Raw genomic sequence first — 17,170 nt, forward strand, 5'->3', positions numbered from 1 at the left:
GTCCAGACTCGATTATTTTACAGACCGACGTCATATAGCTGGAATATTGCTGAGTGTGGCGTTAAATAACAAACAAACAACAACAACAACATTCAGGGTTTAACAAAGAGACCCAGATTGCTTGGCAGATTGGTTGCAAGAAGCAATAGTGCCTGTTAATCAGGATTATTGGACCAAGTCTTCAAAGACAAATTATTATTGGCTTAAATAAACTAGTTTCTTTGAATAATAAGCATTAAATTTATTGCATTTTTTGGTTGTGGGACTTTGGAAGTGCTGTGTTGTACAATGCTTCATGGTTGATGTTTTACGGAGGAATTATGGCAACATGAACAATTAAATGAGAATAAACTAATGGGAATGGAAAGGAAAGGAATGAAAGTTCCGGTAACATTCTGTGCACGTCTGTGTTCGCCTCAGTAGGGTTTTAGTAGAAATGCCAAACTTAATTTGAGGTAATGAGGAATATTAGGGTAATTGTTAAAGTTACTTCTTTAAAACAAACAAAAACAGTAATCATAGTTAGCATGTCTGATTTCTTGATGAAAATATATCTTCTTTTGCATTATTACTCATACTTGTCAGACTTTTTAAACCTTTCCAATAACTACGAAAACAGTGACGATTGTTCTGTAATTGGTTGTATGTGCGACAATGTCTGGAATTAATGTCTAGTTTTAATAAGAGTTGATTGGTCTTTGGACAAAATTCATTCATATTTCACTTAATTTAATTGGCAGAATTTGGTTTAAATCTTGTATTGATTCTGCAAAAATCATTACGGTTGCCATTAGGGCTGGGACGAATAACTCGGGTACTAGGGTCAGGTGGGTACTGAGTAGGACCCGGGTACCCACAGGACTACCTTGACCCGTGGTTAGTCACGTGATATATTGTTTAATGACAAAAATTATCTAGAACTCTATGGTTACACTAGAAGTCACTAATGTTCGCATTTCTTTCTGACTGTGCACCCATTCCTTCTGACTTTTCATATGGTTGAATAAAGATATAACTTAATTCAACTTCAGTGTATGAATGACCAGATTGTTTATACATGTATCTAAATACGTTTTGCCAGGACTATGCTAAAAAAATTTCCCAATCGGACATTTTGAGACATCTCCTGAGATCTACAGCGGGTACCTGGTAGGGTCGGGTGATAGGGGGATGGGTACCCGGTAGTAAAGTTGGACTCGTTCCAGCGCTAGTTGGCATCTCAGGTTTTAGTATGGGTGCCTGTGATGATCTTGTCTCGAAGAAGAATAAGGTGAAGAAAGAGTGAGTGAGTTGGGTTTAACACCGCTTTTAACAGTATTACAGTTACATCACGGCGTGTCAGCTTAATGTGGGAGGAAAGCCCGAAGTGATGCAGGTCTCAGACTTTGGTGAAACCCACGAGCATGGGTATGGTGCTGACAAACCTAGAAACATAATCGGGGCGAATCGGGATATGAACCCACAATCATAGGTTTCTGGCGTGTCCGAAGGGAGGCAACTCTGCACAGCGAATCGCGGCGACTGGGCCACCCGTGCCCTCGTGAAGAAAGATGAACAAGGTGAAGAAGAAGACTTTACTGTACAGGAACACCCACAGGGCGCAGGTAGTCTGTCTCACAACCCCTGAACCATGTTATTTTCCCTTCAACCTTCAGCCCTTACTGTAATGCTATAGTCCTAAAATGAAGCAAGTCTAGAATTTCCACAGGTTCAATCTTCAATCTCACTGGGGCTCCTTTTCAATTGAGATGGAGCTATTTGTTTTATCAAAATAATATATTTTCAGAGACTGAAGCAATAGTCAGGAGGCAGAGTACAAAGTATTAATTCAACATGACTATTTATAATATAAATAATCAATGCAAGAGAATAGCCAGTCTAGATCTGCCGAAACAGATTCCATTTGGCATAAAGGGCAAAATAGCTGTGAAAATTATATGAATGAACTACTAAAAGTCAGGAGGAAAGTGAAATGGTATTATGGGTTACAACTTTTGTATGTACAATGTAACATGTCTGTGTCTTCGGTTCTGGACTGGAGGCGGTCGGGTAGCCTAGTGGTTAAAGGGTTTGCTCATCACGCCAAAGACCCGGGTTCGATTCCCGACATGGGTACAATGTGTGAAGCCCATTTCTGGTGTCCCCAGCCGTGATATTGCTGGAATAGTGCTAAAAGCGGCGGAAAACCATACTCACTCATTTACTCTGTTCTGGATTGGACTCTGAATGTCAGGGGTAACAGTGTCCAACTGGAATAACCAGGATCCCTCTGGTATTTATAGGAACAGTGAAATTAAAAACTCACCCAGGAGTGAGTTAACATTACTTGAGGCGAACAGATGTCTAGGAATGGCCAGCCTCGACCATATTACATTGGCATCAATACTTTCAGAGCCATCAACAAAATCAATGCTGTATGAAACTGAGACTTGACATGACAAGAAACGTCTCAAAGGTCTTCAGAGTCTGTGTTATGCTGGCCAGGACATGACAGCCTTGGGGGTTGAGAATGGTTGTGTTTTAATCACCATAATGTGTCAACTTTCTAAGGGACTCATAAAGAGTTTCATGTCAGGATTATTTAACTGCTGGCGCTGATATTATTGCAAGTAAAGAGAGCTTCTCATGACAAGCTTGGTCAATAGGCCGTTAGTCACACACTCTGCCTATTGGTCAATTGGTTGTTAGCAGTTCACGCTTTAATGTGGCCCAACCAACATGTGGCAGTCTGCATGACCCAGTAGCAGACAGGAATCACAGAGGAATTCCTGATTAGATAATTCAACTGTTGCTGAACCGTTTAAGATGATTAGCCGATCTGGCCAGTTATGTTGGGATGGCTGGGTTGCCGGAGGAACATGCCTGAGTGACAGGTTAGAAGGGGGATGAACACGGAGGGGCTGTACAAATAGAGGGGCTTAAATAGTACAACTGGAAGGAAGGGATAGAAGGGGCTCGAGTTGCAGAGGGAAAATGGCCCGTACAGAGAGACGTAGATGAACATTTAGTCCCAGAAATAAAGCTATCTCAAATAAACATATTTTCTATAAAAAAAAGTAAAATTCAAATGGAGGCCAGGACAATGCTTAATGTCAGGTCTTGCCAAATCTTTCTAGATTTGAGTTGGACTCCTTTTTAAATATATACTCCAGGGTCTGGGAGTCAGACTGAGAGAGATGTTGCATATCGGTGGGTAGTCCATGACTGTGGAATATATTTATTTTATGAAAAAAAAATAATCTAGAAATGCATACAAAAGCTAGTCTAGCAAGCTCAAGCTAGCTCTATTCCTAAATCAGTATAGGGAATTTTTATTTTTTTTAGAGTCAAGAAGGATATTGTGTAATATAAGATTTCAGAGACTAAATGTTAGTCTAATTGGTGGGGTGAACAGATAGAAGGGTCCAGCATGTAGAAATAGAGAGTGAGTGAGTGAGTATGGTTTTCCGCCGCTTTTAGCAATATTCCAGCAATATCACGGCGGGGGACACCAGAAATGGGCTTCACACATTGTACCCAGGTCTTCGGCGTGACGAGCGAACGCTTTAACCACTAGGCTACCCGACCGCCCCAGAAATAGAGAGGCTACAGGGGGCAGAACAGGTAGAGGGGCTGATAGATATGGTGAAGAGATAGATATGGTGAACAGATAGATGGGGTGAACATATACATGGTCCTGAACAGAGAGATGGGGTGAACAGATAGGAGGGTCCAGCATGTAGAAATAGAGAGGCTACAGGATGCAGTACAGGTAGAGGGGCTGATAGATATGGTGAACAGAAATGGGGTGAACAGATAGAAGGGTCCTGAACAGAGATGGGGTGAACAGATAGAAGTGTCCAGCATGTAGACATAGAGAGGCTACAGGGGGCACAGGTAGAGGGGCTGATAGATATCAGTCACTGTAAAGTAAGAAAATATCGAGTGCACTTTTCCAAACTAAGATTAAGTAACCATAAATTAAATATTGAATTTGGAAGATATACAAAGCCACCAACCCCACTACATCAGAGGCTATGCTCTACATGTTCAACCATTGATGACAAAAAACACTACTTACTTCACTGTATTAAACACACTCAAGAAAGAAATATTCTCTTTGGAAAATTATCCAGACAAAATGTAAATGTAAATGTCCACAGTCATGAAGACAAATTATTTCACTACATCCTGTCAAATAATGAAGCAGTCAATATCAACTGCATTTGTTTCAAAATCTATCATTTCAAATAATAAATACCCCTTCATAATCAACCTTTGACATTTTATGTATAATAATATCATCAAATATGTAATATTGATTGTTTTGATTTTGTATGTGTCTACAGGAATGTAAATTATTTATGTCTGTATATATGTATATATGAATCATAATGTCTTGTCTTTTAAAATTGCATCCGTAACATAATGGAACGTTTCTGCAATAAATATTATCTATCTATCTATCTATCTATCTATGGTGAACAGATAGATATGGTGAACAGAGATGGGGTGAACAGATAGATGGGGTGAACATATAGGTGGTCCCGAACTGATAGATTGGGTGAACAGATAGATGGTCCTGAACTGATAGATGGGGTGAACATATAGATGGTCCCGAACTGATAGATTGGGTGAACAGATAGATGGTCCTGAACAGATAGATGGGGTGAACAGATAGATGGGCTTGAACAGATAGATGGGGTGAACAGATACATGGTCCTGAACAGATAGATGGTCCTGAACAGATAGATGGGGTGAACATATAGATGGTCCTGAACAGATAGATGGGGTGAACATATAGATGGTCCTGAACAGATAGATGGGGTGAACAGATAGATGGGGTGAACATATACATGGTCCTGAACAGATAGATGGTCCTGAACAGATAGATGGGGTGAACAGATAGATGGGGTGAACAGATAGATGGTCCTGAACAGATAGATGGGGTGAACAGATAGATGGTCCTGAACAGATAGATGGGGTGAACAGATAGATGGGGTGAACAGATAGATGGTCCTGAACAGATAGATGGGGTGAACATATACATGGTCCTGAACAGATAGATGGGGTGAACAGATAGATGGGGTGAACATATACATGGTCCTGAACAGATAGATGGGGTGAACAGATAGATGGGGTGAACATATACATGGTCCTGAACAGATAGATGGAGTGAACAGATAGATGGGGTGAACAGATAGATGGGGTGAACATATACATGGTCCTGAACAGATAGATGGGGTGAACAGATAGATGGTCCTGAACAGATAGATGGGGTGAACAGATACATGGTCCTGAACAGATAGATGGTCCTGAACAGATAGATGGGGTGAACAGATAGATGGTCCTGAACAGATAGATGGGGTGAACAGATTTGATGGTCCTGAACAGATAGATGGGGTGAACAGATAGATGGTCCTGAACAGATAGATGGGGTGAACAGATTGATGGTCCTGAACAGATAGATGGTCCTGAACAGATAGAGGGATAATAAGAAGCTGAACAGTTATGTTGACAGGCTTGGAACAATCTTTGTTTCCTATTGACTGTTTATCAATTGTGTGGTTTTGGTTTGAAAAACAAATCTTCTGTTTTGTAACAAATGGATCTAGATTTCTTAAGCACACTGTCAGAGAATGGCACCGGTATTTGAGAATTCTTTCATCAGATAACATGGCTTCCTAGGGTATGTATACAAATGTATTGTTTCTACAAATCAATACAACAGCTTTGCTTGATGTATGATGTTGAGAAATAATTGATCTAGTCCAGGTCTCCAAGTTATTTCAAAATATTAGGAGGCGCCAGTTGGCACTTTTATTGTGTTTAGCTCTATTTGAAGTACACAGAATGAAAGCTGTACATCGTTATTATTATCAATGAAAGTTGAAAGAATACCAACATTAATATGTCAAATGTAGTTTGATTCACTCTTTCTCTCTTGCTCTTTGTAGGAGTAATATACAGTAAACTACAGTTATAACAAAGTCAAAAGGACCATTAATTTTAATCAGTAATAACCATATTTCTTTATAAGCATATATGCAGCATATATACAACAAATGGTCGGGACTAAAAAATAAGTTTGTTATATCGGTCAGTTTGTTTTACAGTGTTCGTTATAAATGTAGTTTACTGTATATATCATTAGATCATAGGTTTTCGGACATCATACGTTTTTGGACGACAATGGTTATTGCGATTACTCACGCTATAACAAGGAGTGTGGCGTCACACAGACATTGTAAATACTCAGATGATGGCTTGATTTTGAGATAAAGTTGTCTTCAATAAGTGAGTGAGATGTTTTACTGTTCTTGCGATTTTACAGTTGTTCTTGCAATTAATGAGAAATTTACAAATGTTTTCTTATTCTTCTAAAAACCCATGACAAGGGGATACTGATAGATGAATAGGAGTAATATATATAGGAGTATATATATATACTGATAAATGCATAGGAGTAATATATATACTGATAGATGCATAGTAGTAATATATATATTTATCTATATATTTATAGTGATAGATCCATAGGAGATTTATATATATATATATATATATATATATATATATATATATATATACTGATAGATGCATAGGAGTAAAATATATATATATATATACTGATAGTGATAGATCCATAGGAGTAATGTATATACACTGATAGATGTCTGGGAGTAATAGATATACTAATCTCCTTGTGCTGAAAGATATGGACATATTTCTTAAACCTTTATAGGATATCGGTTGATATATTGTTGGAAGTGATGCCTCAGATATTTTATAAATGCTATAATGATCATCTCTGTAGCCTGGATGTGTGAAGCATCCATCCCCCGTGCACACTGGCAACTGCAGTACCCAGATTGAAAGGATGTTAACTTACTGAGGTGATACGGTTCTCCATCACTGTGAGATCAATACACCAGGAACATCTTCCTATGGTGCTGTTGGTAAGAAGTGCTCACAGTGAGTTGTGCTCCATCTCTAGATCTCATCATGCTGAGCAAAACTCAACTTGGAAAATCCATATCGGAGCTAGTTGATTTACAGTAATGTTGTGTATCCAGCATGTAGCCATTTCACAGGACTGTGATGAAGAGGGGGTCAGTAGCTGATGACGAACTATATGGCTTATGTGTGGTATATTCTGGGTGGGTAATATCCCCCTATATTCACCCTTAACATTTTATATTAGATATTGTTCAGGAGGGATGGTGAAGAAGTTGAACATAAACTTCTTCAAGTTTTACAAGAGTTTAAGATTTCAATTAAAACAAACATGAATATGTTATAGGACTGAGAAGGAATACTTACTCCAGTTGTGTGAGTTGCCTTGGTTACAGTGTCATGCCCACACACGCTTCCATGTAAAGTTGAGCCTCAAGTTGAGAGGACAGGTCCTGCCTTCCAAGGCTGTGAAATGTGCGGAAGTTGTCCGATATAAAGCCAAGATAAATCTCCTTTAGATCCAAGAGGCACTGATATCTGTAATGTTCTTTACACTCCACACTGCGGTCATGATTACTCCAGGCCTGCCTGGTGCCACTTACATCTCAGATTGGTCCCAAATTAGATGTGTGGATCACATGACTGGCCCATTATGAATGGTAAACACAGCAGCACTGCTGGCAGTAGAGACCGCAAGCCTGCTACACTGCATGTGTGGTGCCAGTATACATACAGCATGGGATATAGCCCTCTCTAGTCTGGTGCCCGTATACATACAACATGGGATATAGCCCTCTCTAGTCTGGTGCCAGTATACATACAACATGGGACCTAGCCCTTTCTAGTCGTGAGCCAGTATACATACAGCATGGGATATAGCCCTCTCTAGTCTGGTGCCAGTATACATACAGCATGGGATATAGCCCTCTCTAGTCTGGTGCCAGTATACATACAACATAGGATATAGCCCTCTCTAGTCTGGTGCCAGTAAACATACAGCATGGGATATAGCCCTCTCTAGTCTGTCTGGTGCCAGTATACATATAGCATGGGATATAGCCCTCTCTAGTCTGGTGCCAGTATACAATATGTGATATAGCCCTCTCTTGTCTGTCTGGTGCCCGTATACATACAGCATGGTATATAGCCCTTTCTAGTCTTGAGCCAGTATACATACAGCATGGGATATAGCCCTCTCTAGTCTGGTGCCAGTATACATACAGCATGGGATATAGCCCTCTCTAGTCTTGAGCCAGTATACATACAGCATGGGATATAGCCCTCTCTAGTCTTGAGCCAGTATACATACAGCATGGGATATAGCCCTCTCTAGTCTTGAGCCAGTATACATACAGCATGGGATATAGCCCTCTCTAGTCTGGTGCCAGTATACATACAACATGGGATATAGCCCTCTCTAGTCTTGAGCCAGTATACATACAGCATGGGATATAGCCCTCTCTAGTCTGGTGCCAGTATACATACAGCATGGGATATAGCCCTCTCTAGTCTTGAGCCAGTATACATACAGCATGGGATATAGCCCTCTCTAGTCAGGTGCCAGTATACATACAGCATGGGATATAGCCCTCTCTAGTCAGGTGCCAGTATACATACAGCATGGGATATAGCCCTCTCTAGTCTGGTGCCAGTATACATACAGCATGGGATATAGCCCTCTCTAGTCTTGAGCCAGTATACATACAGCATGGGATATAGCCCTCTCTAGTCTAGTGCCAGTATACATACAGCATGGGATATAGCCCTCTCTAGTCTGGTGCCCGTATACATACAACATGGGATAAAGCCCTCTCTAGTCTGGTGCCAGTATACATACAGCATGGGATAAAGCCCTCTCTAGTCTGGTGCCAGTATACATACAACATGGGATAAAGCCCTCTCTTGTCTGGTGCCAGTATACATACAGCATAGGATCTAGCCCTCTCTAGTCTGGTGCCAGTATATTTACAACATGGGATATAGCCCTCTCTAGTCTGGTGCCAGTATACTACATTGAATATACCTCTCTCTAGTCTGGTGCCAGTATACAACATGGGATATACCTCTCTTTGGGCTGGTGCCAGTTTACAACATGGGATATACCTCTCTCTAGTCTGGTGCCAGTATACAACATGGGATATACCTCTCTTTGGGCTGGTGCCAGTTTACAACATGGGATATACCTCTCTCTAGTCTGGTGCCAGTATACAACATGGGATATACCTCTCTCTAGTCTGGTGCCAGTTTCCAACATTGGATATACCTCTCTCTAGTCTGGTGCCAGTATACATACAGCATGGGATATAGCCCTCTCTAGTCTGGTGCCAGTATACATACAACATGGGATATAGCCCTCTCTAGTCTTGTGCTAGTATACATACAGCATGGGATATAGCCCTCTCTAGTCTTGTGCCAGTATACATACAACACAGGATATAGCCCTCTCTAGTCTGGTGCCAGTATACTTACAACATGGGATATAGCCCTCTCTAGTCTTGTGCCAGTATACAACATGGAATATACCTCTCTCTAGTCTGGTGCCAGTATACAACATGGGATATACCTCTCTTTGGGCTGGTGCCAGTTTACAACATGGGATATACCTCTCTCTAGTCTGGTGCCAGTATACAACATGGGATATACCTCTCTCTAGTCTGGTGCCAGTTTACAACATGGGATATACCTCTCTCTAGTCTGGTGCCAGTATACAACATGGGATATACCTCTCTCTAGTCTGGTGCCAGTTTCCAACATTGGATAGACCTCTCTCTAGTCTGGTGCCAGTATACAACATGGGATATACCTCTCTCTAGTCTGGTGCCAGTATACAACATGGGATAAAGCCCTCTCTAGTCTGGTGCCAGTATACAAAATGTGATATAGCCCTCTCTAGTCTGGTGCCAGTATACAAAACAGGATATAGCCCTCTCTAGTCTGGTGCCAGTATACAACATGGGATATACCTCTCTCTAGTCTGGTGCCAGTTTCCAACATGTGATATACCTCTCTCTAGTCTGGTGCCAGTTTCCAACATGGGATATACCTCTCTCTAGTCTGGTGCCAGTATACAACTTGGGATATACCTCTCTCTAGTCTGGTGCCAGTATTCAACATGGTATATACCTCTCTCTAGTCTGGTGCCAGTATTCAACATGGTATATACCTCTCTCTAGTCTGGTGCCAGTATACAAAACGGGATATAGCCTTCTCTAGTCTGGTGCCAGTATACAACATGGGATATAGCCCTCTCTGGTCTGGTGCCTGTTTACAACACGGGATATAACCCTCTCTAGTCTGGTGCCAGTTTACAACATGGGATATAGCCCTCTCTAGCCTGTCTGGTGCCATTTCAGAGTTACATTTATGTACATAGGGTTAAGGCAGGATAGACCAGGATGTTAAATTGTGAGTGGTGATACATGTTCCAGAGTTTTGCAGAAGATGTTTGTGTAGTCAAAGTTTGGCAATAAATCTTGCCTTGCTCAATGCAAGGCTAGTAGGCTAGTCTAGCTCAACACTTTTATCTATCTGCAGGACATAGCCATGTAGTTTGTCAGTATTTCTTCAATTATTCATGTTCCTTACCCACAGTTCCATACATGTCCGTTTATTCACCAGGAGTGGCTGCTGCATACAAGCCTCTCCTCTTCCCCATGTAGAATCTCATATTGATTTTGTTAGAAGTATAAGCCTCATTATTAAAAACGCTTCCTAAATTGTTGTGTTAGTTTGGCTGATTTGCTGCAGTAAGTCAAGTGATCTCTAAAGTAACGTCCTGCATTGATGTGCTGGTTATTGATTGGCCGATCAGTGGGACAAGCACCGCTTCTTGTCAGTGTATCTGTGCTGGTTCATCTCTAGGCTCAGGGGTTCACCAACAGGCCAACAATAAAGAAAACTATCAATGAGATGAGAAGTGCTGTGGAAGAACAGGTCTTTCATAGGGAGGGGAGCCATTGATTTCTTCCACCAAGTGTGTAAATGTGAAGGCTGAAGTTACTTATGTTTGTGTTTTATTGCCTTTTACTGCTGGGTGGGTAAAGGAGCTCAGGTTTTATAATCTCCACATGGCCACAATCCTATAATCCACACTCACACACAGATGGAGACACTCACGCATGAGCGCACTCACTCACACTCACACACACACATGCACGCACACACACACTCACTCACTCACTCACAGATGAAGACACTCACACGCACGCACACACACACGGATGAAGACACTCACGCATGCGCGTATTCACTCAGACACACTCACGCACGCATGCACACACACACACTCACTCACTCACTCAGATGAAGACACTCACGCATTAGCGAACGCACACACACACTCACAGATAAAGGCACTCATGCATACGCGCAGGCACACACACACTCACACACAGATTAAGACACACACACACACTCACTCACTCACTCACAACACACGCACACATAACACACACTAACCCACACCAGCATATGACATACAACATACACCAATATACAACAACTCACACGACGGCTGTATTAAGACACCTGCATTCACAACTCACTCAACACCACATCTAGACACCTGCATACACAACTCACACAACATGGCTACATTGAAACACCTGCATACACAACTCACACAACATGGCTACATTGAGAAACTTGCATACACAGCTCACATAAAACAACAAGACACCTTTATGCTCAACTCACAAAACATGACTACATCAAGACACCTGCATTCACAACGCAACTGCACCAAGACACCTTTATACACCAGGGCCCCGTTCCACAAAGCGATCTTAGCGCTAAGTCTGTCGTAAGTCTATGTTAAAGTATGGGAGTTACGATCATCTTAGCGCTATGATCGCTTTGTGGAACAGGGCCCAGCACACTAGTCTTTAAAATAGTTTTATACTGGCCTAAACAATACAATGCCTTGGTGCCCAGTGAAATTGTTTCGATTACAGACACATTAATTTGATAATTTTTCAACATTCTGACAGGAAAATAAATTGCATTTACAGCTAACTTAAAAACAGATTAATTCAAAATTTTCATCATGGAAAAAAGCTGTGGGTTTCCAGAGCAATCCTGACCACATACTGTTCACATTAGTGTTTGATCGTCTCTGCATTGCACCCAGCACATGTGTGACCTTGGTGTGTGTGTGTGTTTGTGTGTGTGTGTGTGTGGATCTGCATGGTCTGGCCGGGCCGGTATGTGCAGACCCACACCTGCCAGATAACCTGTGCAGGGCTGACATTCACCCAGAGAGGGTGGGGTGGGAAACAATCACGACATGTGTTTCATTTCAGTGCATCTCAGAGAAAAAATCTGGGTTAGTGGAAGTTTTTAACAGAAAAAACCTTCAATGATAACAAGCTGTCTGATGTCCCGCCTTGTTCCAGCTCCAGAATAACATGATGTGTTCTTGTTGTGGTAGATAACTAAAATACTTACTCAAATGAACAAACAGTGGCAGAACTAGTTTATTCAACAACAGAGGCATGGACGGCCCAGTGCCACATAATGCTGTGCAGAGTTGTGTCCCCAAAGTATATCAGGATCCTGAGTTTATGAGTTCAAATTACAGATTCACACTGACTATGATCCCCATTCTCGTGGCTTTCACCAAAGAGGTAAACCTTTAACACAAACACTCTTACAGGCTTTCCTCCCATATTAGAATGACCTGTAAAAAATCTCGCAACTTTTTGCACCCAGTTCTAAGACGCAGCTTGTACACTACAGCCCATCACAGAGGACCCTGGCTGTACACAACATCTCATCACAGAGGACCCTGGATGTACACAACAACTCACCACAGAGGACCCTGGATGTACACAACAACTCACCACAGAGGACCCTGGTTGTACACAACAACTCATCACAGAGGACCCTTGCTATACACAACAACTCACCACAGAGGATCCTGACTGTACACAACAGTTCATCACAGAGGGCCCTGGCTGTACACAACAGCTCATCACTGAGGACACTGGCTGTACACAACAACTCATCACAGAGGACCCTGGCTGTACACAACAGCTCATTACAGAGGACACTGGCTGTACAGAACAGCTTATCACAGAGCACCCTGACTGTACACAACAGCTTATCACAGAAGACCCTGACTGTACACAACAACTCATCACAGAGGACCCTGGCTGTACAGAACAGCTTATCACAGAGGACCCTGACTGTACACAACAGCTTATCACAGAGGACCCTGACTGTACAGAACAACTCATCACAGAGGACCCTGGCTGTACAGAACAGCTTATCACAGAGGACCCTGGCTGTACACAACAACTCATCACAGAGGACCCTGGCTGTACAGAACAGCTTATCACAGAGGACCCTGGCTGTACAGAACAGCTTATCACAGAGGACCCTGACTGTACACAACAGCTTATCACAGAGGACCCTGACTGTACAGAACAACTCATCACAGAGGACCCTGACTGTACAGAACAACTCATCACAGAGGACCCTGACTGTACACAACAGCTTATCACAGAGGACCCTGACTGTACAGAACAACTCATCACAGAGGATCCTGACTGTACAGAACAACTCATCACAGAGGACCCTGACTGTACAGAACAACTCATCACAGAGGACCCTGACTGTACACAACAACTCACCACAGAGGATCCTGACTGTACAGAACAACTCATCACAGAGGACCCTGGCTGTACACAACAACTCATCACAGAGGACCCTGACTGTACACAACAACTCACCACAGAGGATCCTGACTGTACAGAACAACTCATCACAGAGGACCCTGGCTGTACACAACAACTCATCACAGAGGACCCTGACTGTACACAACAGCCCATCACAGAGGATCCTGACTGTACAGAACAACTCATCACAGAGGACCCTGACTGTACAGAACAGCTCACCACAGAGGATCCTGACTGTACACAACAACTCATCACAGAGGGCCCTGGCTGTACACAACAACTCACCACAGAGGATCCTGGCTGTACACAACAACTCATCACAGAGGGCCCTGGCTGTACACAACAACTCACCACAGAGGATCCTGGCTGTACACAACAACTCATCACACAGGGCCCTGGCTGTACACAACAACTCACCACAGAGGATCCTGGCTGTACACAACAACTCATCACAGAGGGCCCTGGCTGTACACAACAGCTCATCACAGAGGGCCCTGGCTGTACACAACAGCTCATCACAGAGGACCCTGGCTGTACACAACAGCTCACCACAGAGGATCCTGGCTGTACACAACAACTCATCACAGAGGGCCCTGGCTGTACACAACAGCTCATCACAGAGGACACTGGCTGTACACAACAACTCATCACACAGGGCCCTGGCTGTACACAACAGCTCACCACAGAGGATCCTGGCTGTACACAACAACTCATCACAGAGGGCCCTGGCTGTACACAACAGCTCACCACAGAGGATCCTGGCTGTACACAACAACTCATCACAGAGGGCCCTGGCTGTACACAACAGCTCATCACAGAGGACACTGGCTGTACACAACAACTCATCACACAAGACCCTGGCTGTACACAACAACTCATCACACAAGACCCTGGCTGTACACAACAGCTCACCACAGAGGATCCTGACTGTACACAACAGCTCATCAAAGAGGACCACAGCTATACACAACAGCTCACCACAGAGGACCCTGGCTATACACAACAACTCATCACACAGGGCCCTGGATGTACACAACAACTCACCACAGAGGACCCTGGTGGTACACAACAACTCATCACAGAGGACCCTGGCTGTACACAACAGCTTATCACAGAGGACCCTGACTGTACACAACAGCTTATCACAGAGGACCCTGACTGTACACAAGAACTCATCACAGAGGACCCTGGCTGTACACAACAGCTCATTACAGAGGACACTGGCTGTACACAACAGCTCACCATAGAGTACCCTGGCTGTACACAACAGCTCACCATAGAGGACCCTGGTGGTACACAACAGCTTATCACAGAGGACCCTGACTGTACACAACAGCCCATCACAGAGGATCCTGACTGTACACAACAGCTCATCACAGAGGACCCTGACTGTACACAACAACTCATCACAGAGGACCCTGACTGTACACAACAGCTCACCACAGAGGATCCTGACTGTACAGAACAACTCATCACAGAGGACCCTGACTGTACACAACAGCCCATCACAGAGGACCCTGACTGTACACAACAGCTCATCACAGAGGGCCCTGCCTGTACACAACAGCTCATCACAGAGGGCCCTGGCTGTACACAACAGCTCACCACAGAGGACCCTTGCTATACACAACAATTCACCACAGAGGACCCTGGTGGTACACAACAACTCATCACAGAGGACACTGGCTGTACACAACAGCTCATCACAGAGGGCCCTGCCTGTACACAACAGCTCACCACAGAGGACCCTTGCTATACACAACAATTCACCACAGAGGACCCTGGTGGTACACAACAACTCATCACAGAGGACACTGGCTGTACACAACAGATCATCACAGAGGACCCTGACTGTACACAACAACTCATTACAGAGGACCCTGGCTGTACACAACAACTCATCACAGAGGACCCTTGCTATACACAACAGCTCACCATAGAGGACCCTGACTGTACACAACAGCTAAACACTGTGGACCCTTGCTATACACAACAACTCATCACAGAGGAACCTGACTGTACATGACAACTCATCACAGAGGATCCTGGCTATACACAACACCTCTATTTTTGAGAAAAGAGAAGCCAACCCTGTGAGAGATAAGCTTGGTCAGGGTGTATATATAGAAAGTGATTATGGAGAAGGTGATGAAATCTGTAACTACAATGAGACCAAAAAGTCTGAAATCAAGAAACGATGTTTTATTGGTAAGAAAACATCGAGTCTGCAGATGTTGGGAGACATGTTCCTGATTAGCGCCAGGAGGGTCACCCTGACTTGTACTGTATACTGTTTAATTGTCTGGTCCTTGCCATGGGCATACAGTCAAGGAGGGGCAATTGATTTTATGTAATATCTTGATTCTATCTGATTCCACTAGATCTTATGAAAGGTCTGAGAAATAACACTGCTGGGCGACAACTTTGGCTCACAATGGTGTGTGGTGTCGGTGGCCTGATTGGCCTTCAGTAATGACAACATTCCTCCCAGAACGTCACTGCTGGAGGCAAAGTGCATCTTTCTGGCTGAGAACAGTTTCCACCTTATTCAGACTTGGCAAACAATTTAATCTTGGCTCACAAAGTGCACAAGCAGCTTCTACCATACGGTTTTTAGTTGTTATTTTTTAATCATTGAATTATCTCAGTAGACATAGGAATCATAAGACCTGTGATGATCCGGGGTAGAATAGGTCTTCAGCAACCCATGGTAGCCGTGAAAGGCGACTATACTTGTCGTAAGAGGCGAATAATAGGCATGCTGACTTGGTTAATATATGTCATCGTATCCCAATTGTGTGGATCGATGCTCATGATATCAATCACTGGATTGTCTTGTCCAGACTCGATCATCAACAGACTGCCATCATATAGCTGGAATATTGGTGAGTGCGGCTTTGAACAACAAACAAACAAACAAAAGAAATCATAGATATTCGTAGAAACTGTGGGGCATTAGAATACATGATCAAAATCACATTGCTGGTTGTAAGAAGTAACTGATCTGAAATGGATGGTCAGGTTTGTGGATTGGCTCAATGCATGTCATCATGCAGCATTATTCACAGCCTGGTGTGATATAGATGGACCATTACTTATTGTGGTGCTGAACAACTTGCACTCACTCACTCACTCACTCACGCCACCCTACTGAGACTGTGAAAATCATCAAGAAACTGAGTGTGAGTGAGTATGGTTTTACGCTGCTTTTAGCAATATTCCAGCAATATCACGGCGGGGGACACCAGAAATGGGATTCACACATTGTACCCATGTCGGGAATCGAACCCGGTGTAAGGTGCCAAAATCTACCCCCCTTCAGAATATACCCGGGTAGATTCTGGGAGCTCCCAGAATCTACCCCGGGGTAGATTTTGGGGACTTCCCAGAATCTATCCCCCTTTCCCAGAATCTACCCCGGGGTATAATCTGGGAGCTCCTCCCAGAATCTACCCCGGGTTATAGCTATAATCTAGGAGCTCCAAGAATCTACTGCAGCCCTGTTTGATTTAAGCATTTTTATTTCATGAATGTACTTGAAGTTTTCTTTTGGGGGA

At 43.2% G+C, this 17,170-nt stretch overlaps 2 protein-coding genes across 2 annotated transcripts in view; one reads left to right on the forward strand and one right to left on the reverse strand.

The window, feature by feature from the left end:
* LOC124113640 overlaps positions 1-7,589 on the reverse strand; it is a 97,313-nt gene extending 89,724 nt beyond the window's left edge. Inside the window, exon 1 of the mRNA XM_046474097.2 lies at positions 7,303-7,589. The gene's annotated coding sequence lies outside the window, so the exon portion shown is untranslated. The remainder of the gene's footprint in view (positions 1-7,302) is intronic.
* On the forward strand, positions 1,551-15,639 carry LOC124113615. The gene is made up of 2 exons (XM_048383879.1): positions 1,551-1,604; positions 12,673-15,639. The coding sequence occupies exons 1-2, from the start codon at positions 1,551-1,553 to the stop codon at positions 15,637-15,639; spliced, it is 3,021 nt and encodes a 1,006-aa protein (XP_048239836.1).
* The last annotated feature ends 1,531 nt before the right edge of the window (positions 15,640-17,170 follow it).

Source organism: Haliotis rufescens, unplaced genomic scaffold (genome assembly GCF_023055435.1).
Source record: "Haliotis rufescens isolate VD_foot unplaced genomic scaffold, xgHalRufe1.0.p SCAF_5, whole genome shotgun sequence".
NCBI lineage: Eukaryota > Metazoa > Mollusca > Gastropoda > Lepetellida > Haliotidae > Haliotis > Haliotis rufescens.